General features: G+C 40.6%; 1 protein-coding gene across 1 annotated transcript in view; it reads right to left on the bottom strand.

Moving 5' to 3' along the window:
• The window catches only part of MGST3 (microsomal glutathione S-transferase 3), a 9,889-nt gene extending 4,799 nt beyond the window's left edge, over window positions 1-5,090 (bottom strand). Inside the window, exons 1-3 of the mRNA XM_006875984.1 lie at window positions 4,970-5,090; window positions 3,420-3,493; window positions 2,406-2,463 (exon numbers count right to left, since the gene is read on the bottom strand). Of these exons, the coding sequence (XP_006876046.1) occupies window positions 2,406-2,463; window positions 3,420-3,493; window positions 4,970-5,086 (249 nt within the window). The 5' untranslated portion in view covers window positions 5,087-5,090. The remainder of the gene's footprint in view (window positions 1-2,405; window positions 2,464-3,419; window positions 3,494-4,969) is intronic.
• Window positions 5,091-5,432: the final 342 nt, after the last annotated feature.

Raw genomic sequence — 5,432 nt, 5'->3', positions numbered from 1 at the left:
CAAGATCCATCGGACATCAGCAATGATATCTCTCGTTCCACGGCCTCTTCTGAATCCAGCTTGAACCTCTGGAAGTTAGAATCGAGTAGATTCTAACTCATAGCAAACCTGTGTAGGGTTTACAAGGAGTGGCTGGTGGGTTTGAACTGCTGATCTTGCAGTTCAAACTGAACTTGCAGTCCAGTGCGTGATCCTGCAGCGCCACGCCTTAGATTTTCTTTAATTGCTACCTTCTCAGTGAAGCCCTTCCTGATCACCCTATTGAAAACTGATCCCCACCCCAGGGCTCCCTAATCCAGCTTCCCTGCTGTTTTCCTTTTGGTACTTAATCATTTTCTGACCCACTACACGGACTCCTGGTGTGCTGCTCTAGGATCAGCACTGGACTGCGAACCACAAGGTTGGCGGTTCAAACCCACTAGCTACTCCTCGGAAACCCAACACAAGTTCACTATGAATCGGAAGGGACTCTGTGGTACTTAACAACAGCAACATCAACAATGACATACAGGCACACTTCGGAGATGATGGAGGTTTGGTTCCATATCACCACAATAAAGTGAATATCACAATAAAGTGAGTCACATGAATTATTTGGTGCATATAAAAGTTATGTTACACTATATTGTAGCGTCGACATAAATAAGTGTGCATTATGAAGAATTTGAAACACTGCGAGAATTACCAAAACATGAAACCGACACAAAGTGAGCACAAGTTGTTGGAAAAAATAGCGTTGGTAAACTTGTTCAACATAGGGTTGCCACAAATCTTTAATTGATAAAAACTGCAATACTGGAGTAAGTAAAAAAAGCATTGCTACAAAATCATCGAAACCTTTATGAAACAAAAATATCAAAATGTGAAGCTACTGTTTCTCGACACATCCTCCATCTGGGTCTATAAACTTCTGAAGCTGTTGTTTCCATCTCTCTCTGGTAGCATAGTGGTTACGAATTGGGCTGTGAACCTTAAGGTCAGCAGTTCGAAACTACCAGGTGTTCGCAGGAGAAAGATGAGGCTTTCTGCTCCCGTAAAGATTTACAGCCTCAGAAACCTTGTACAGGGTCGCTATGAGTCAGAACCAACTCCTCGGCACATAACCACTACCACCACCACCAATCCTTCCCCCAAAGAATTCTGAACTCTTAGATTTACACCATGTCAAAACGGCAGTTTTGGTATTCTCAAGAAACTCAATTCATGTTCTTTTGATATATTCTTGGAGTTTTGTGGGGGAAAAAAAAGAAGTCTGAGGGACAAGATCAGGGCTGTAGGAATGGATGTATGAGATTTCCCAATGAACCTCTCATAGGACAGCCCTTACTGTCCTTGAAAAAATGAGCAGCTGCATTGTTCTGATGGAAAAAAAATTCCTTGGTACAACTTTCCCCACCAATAGAGTTTTCAATTTTCTTAAAACTTCTTCCTAATAAGCTTAATGATAGTCCTATGTCTTTCAAGAAAACCTATCAAGATTACATCTTTGGAGTTCAAACAAATTCTTAAATTTAACTGGCTTAGGAGATCCCTTTGGAAGTGATTGTTTTGATTGGACCTCTTTTTGTACGGTATGCTAAGGAGACTAAGACAGAGAGAACTTGTTTGTGGCTCTCCACCGATCAGAGACATGTTTAAACGCCTAAACGCCTGTGCACAGATGAATGGAACTTAGTACGATACTTTTTAGTTACTCTCGTGTCAGCAAAGTAATTTGCTAAAGCTAATGTTGTTACCCTCGTGTCAGCAAAGTAATTTGCTAAAGCTAATGTTGTTATGGAGTCCTAGTGTGGTGCTGTAGGTTAATGCACTGACTGCAGGGTCGGTTTGAACTACAAGGTCAGTAGTCCAATCTCACTAGATGCTCCTTAGACACCCTACACAGGGTCACTATGAGTTAGAACAGACTTGACAGCACTTAACAACAACAACAGCAATGTTTTTACAATTTTCTAATGTATGCTTGTCATTTGCTAATGCTGGTTTTTGTCCATGTCCCTTAAGTCAAAGGTAAACTCTTTTAAGCTAGGTGTCTATTTCGTTTACTGTAAACCTAAGTGATCAGTAGATGTTTTCTGAGTAAATGAATATGGCAAATGAAAGCTCTTATAGATAATGAACTTTCTAGGATCAGATAGACCTGGGTTCAAATTGAGATTTTTTTACTCCTAAGCTATTTTAACTTGTGAAATTTATAGACGATTCAAGAGGCCATTCCTCACTTGTAAAAATGGGGAAAATTCTGCCTACTTTAAAGAACTTTGTAAGAAGTAACTGAATGAAATCCTGTTAAATACATGGTCCTAACCATTAAAGATGTTCATGAAATGTTCATTTCTTTCCTACCTGATGGTAGCTCAGTGAACTAAAGCCAAATAAAAAAACCCCAGAGTAGAATAACTTACTGGGTGGTAAACACCTCCAACAGCTAGGAAGAATAAGAAGGGAGGATACACTTCCAACCTGTAATAGACAGAAATAAAATTTAAAAAAAAAATAAACCAACCAACCAAAAACCAACAACACAAAAAACATTTTAAGCATGCCTTGGAAATGCTATACAGGGTCACTATGAGTCAGGACCGACTTGATGGCATTTAACAACAACAATAATGTAGAACTAAGAGGAGCCCTGGTGGCACAGTGGTTGAGTGTTTAGCTGCTAACTGAAAGGTTATTGGTTTGAGCCCACCAATTACTCCATGAGAAGAAGAAGTGGCAGTCTTCTTCCATAAAGAATACAGGTTTGGAAACTCTATGTGTTGAAATCAACTCAATGGCAACGACTTTGGTTTTGATATGTAGAACTAAGGAGTACAACCAGTTAACACACTTGGCTGCTTACCAAAAGGGTGAATGTTTGAGTCAAGCCAGAAGCATCTTGGAAGAAAGGCCTGGAGATCTACTCCTCAAACATCAGCCATTAAAAGCCTTCTGGAGCACAGTGCTACTCTGATACACATGAGGTCACCATGAGTTTGAACTGACATGATGGCAAGTGACAGACATATAAAACTAAAACTCCTTTACAAGTGAGGACTCAAGGGTGAAATTAACACTGATGGGAGGGTGGAGACCAGGCCACGATGGCCCACCGTCTTTTCTCTGCATGGGATTAGAAGTAACTCAGCGTGACTCTTAACAAACTGATGAGTGGGTTTCCCTAAAGACCTAAAAGCTTCTATATTCCCGGAAGCGAGAAGATGCCACATTGGTTTAAAGAGAACATGCTATTAAATTTAAAAATCTGCATTAAAATCTGTTCATAGACATTCTTCTTTGCTGTACTTTTAGGGCAGTCATCATCATTATTATCCAACAAATATAAGGCACGAATGCTTAGGCGCCGGGCAGCACACGGTGCTCATAAAACACCCACTTTGCAGATGTTTTTGGTGCCCATCAGGGCCAACACTCACGTGTTCTGGTGGGCTCGCTGAATGCAGTTGAAGATATGTCCATTTTCTGGGTCTGTGCTGTACATGGTAGGATACTGTTAAGACCAAGTAAGTACGTTTTGTTAGTCCAAATGAATTTCAGTGCTCAAGAGAACTATTCAGTGTTGACAGAATCAACCTTAACGATAACCTATTTCCAAAGTATCTTCTACTGTATTGCTGTAGGTGATCATTTGTTTTCTGCTTAAATATTTACAGTGATAATGGTTTCAGTAGTCACAGGAAGATTTGTTCTGTTCCTATGAAATACCCAGGAGAGTATTTAGAGACCTAGCTAATATGGCACTGTAGGACAAGCACTGGAATACTAAGTGCATGGTTGGTTGTTCGATCCACCAGCTGCTCCTCAGAAACCCTATACATGTCCACTATGAGTCGGAACCGACTCGATGGCACTTAACAACAATAAGAATATTGCTAACTGAAAGGCTGGAGGTTCAAGTCCACCCGAGGCATTGCGGAAGAAAGACTTGGTGATGTATTTCTTAAAAAAGCAGTCATTGAAAACCTCAGGGAACACAGTTCTACTCTGACAAACAAGGGGCCATCTAAGTCAAGAATCAACTTGATAGCAGTTAGTACTGGTGGTTGTCGAGTAAGGACATATGTCTCTGCTGTTAGTTGTGCAAGGGATGGAGGCAGCTTGTGCCGAACTCAAGGCTGTCTATTGATGCGATGCTATCAGTGGTACATTTCAGATGCATTAAAGACCCTGTAGGGAATTAGCTCCGTCCCAACTGACTTCAGTCATCAAATACATCTTTGTAAGACTTCCATTAATGGGCAAAGAACAATTTAGTAAAAATTTGAATGTAAGAGTCTATTTAAAAAGAGAAACTGCATATGAAAAATTTAAAAGAGGTTCAAGGTTCTACTTAGGGAGTCTAATTATATAACTGCTAAACAGAAGTAGACATTTAAAATTGCTCACTAGGGACAACTTCAGTAATTATCTTTTCTAGAGGAGTTAGAATTAAAGTACTAATAGACATCCCACTCCCACCCCATGTCTCATGTCCAAGTCCAGGCTAACCCTCAGTACTAAGTAATTCTTCTTTATTTGGGAAACAGGAAAACCAACTGAAGAAATTGTCTTTTGAGTGGTACATCAGGAAACAATGTCACTACTTAACCCTCTTCACAAAATACCACCCTTTCTTTCAAATAACATCAGCCACAAAGCATACTTCTCTGATCCTAGCATACCCTGACTTTCTGTTGGAGTCACTGGCTGGGGCCAACCGTTCAGGGCTCAACTAGTAACAGTTAAAGCCCACTCAGAGGGGGCTTTAACAGTTAAAGCCACTCACAGGATCCTGTGGCAGGAAAGAGGCAAGGCCCCATATTTCTTGCCTCTTTCCTGCCACAAAGGACAGAATTTCTAATAGTTCTGAAATGACCACTGGGACAACCAGTTCTACAGCTCTCCCTCCTGCACTGACAAGAGGTTCTTGAATAAGCCCACAGCCCAGACCAGCCTACGGAAGCACTGGTGTGTGCTCCCCACTCACCTCCACCTTGTACTTCTTGCGGGCCTTGGTAACATTGATGGCTAGATGAGCTACCATTATGAAGCTAGCAGCACCAGTTAGAAGCACGAACCCATACTCCTTTGAGAGGACAGCCATCTTGGCTCTGTGGGAGAAAGAACACATGAGGATATAAGTCCTAGCATTGAGGGACACTACACTGCATTGGGCCTTAAAGACTGTAATGCTTTATTACCAGCAAGTGTATTCCTACGCATCAAAAGATGTGAGTAAATCTGATGATTCTGATATTAATGTGTATCACACAATGGAATTCAGAAATGATTCACTTACTCAGAGTACTTGATCGTATCATCTTTTTTTTTTTTTTTTTAATTAAATGTTTTTATTTTGGATTGAGTGAAAGTTTACAGGGCACATCATCAGCTTCACATTCAACCATTCATATAGCTTGTTTCATTACATTGATTATTATCCCCTCCAT

Source organism: Chrysochloris asiatica, unplaced genomic scaffold (assembly GCF_000296735.1).
Source record: "Chrysochloris asiatica unplaced genomic scaffold, ChrAsi1.0 scaffold00349, whole genome shotgun sequence".
Classification (NCBI taxonomy): Eukaryota; Metazoa; Chordata; class Mammalia; order Afrosoricida; family Chrysochloridae; genus Chrysochloris; species Chrysochloris asiatica.
This window is presented reverse-complemented; position numbering and strand designations above follow the sequence as displayed.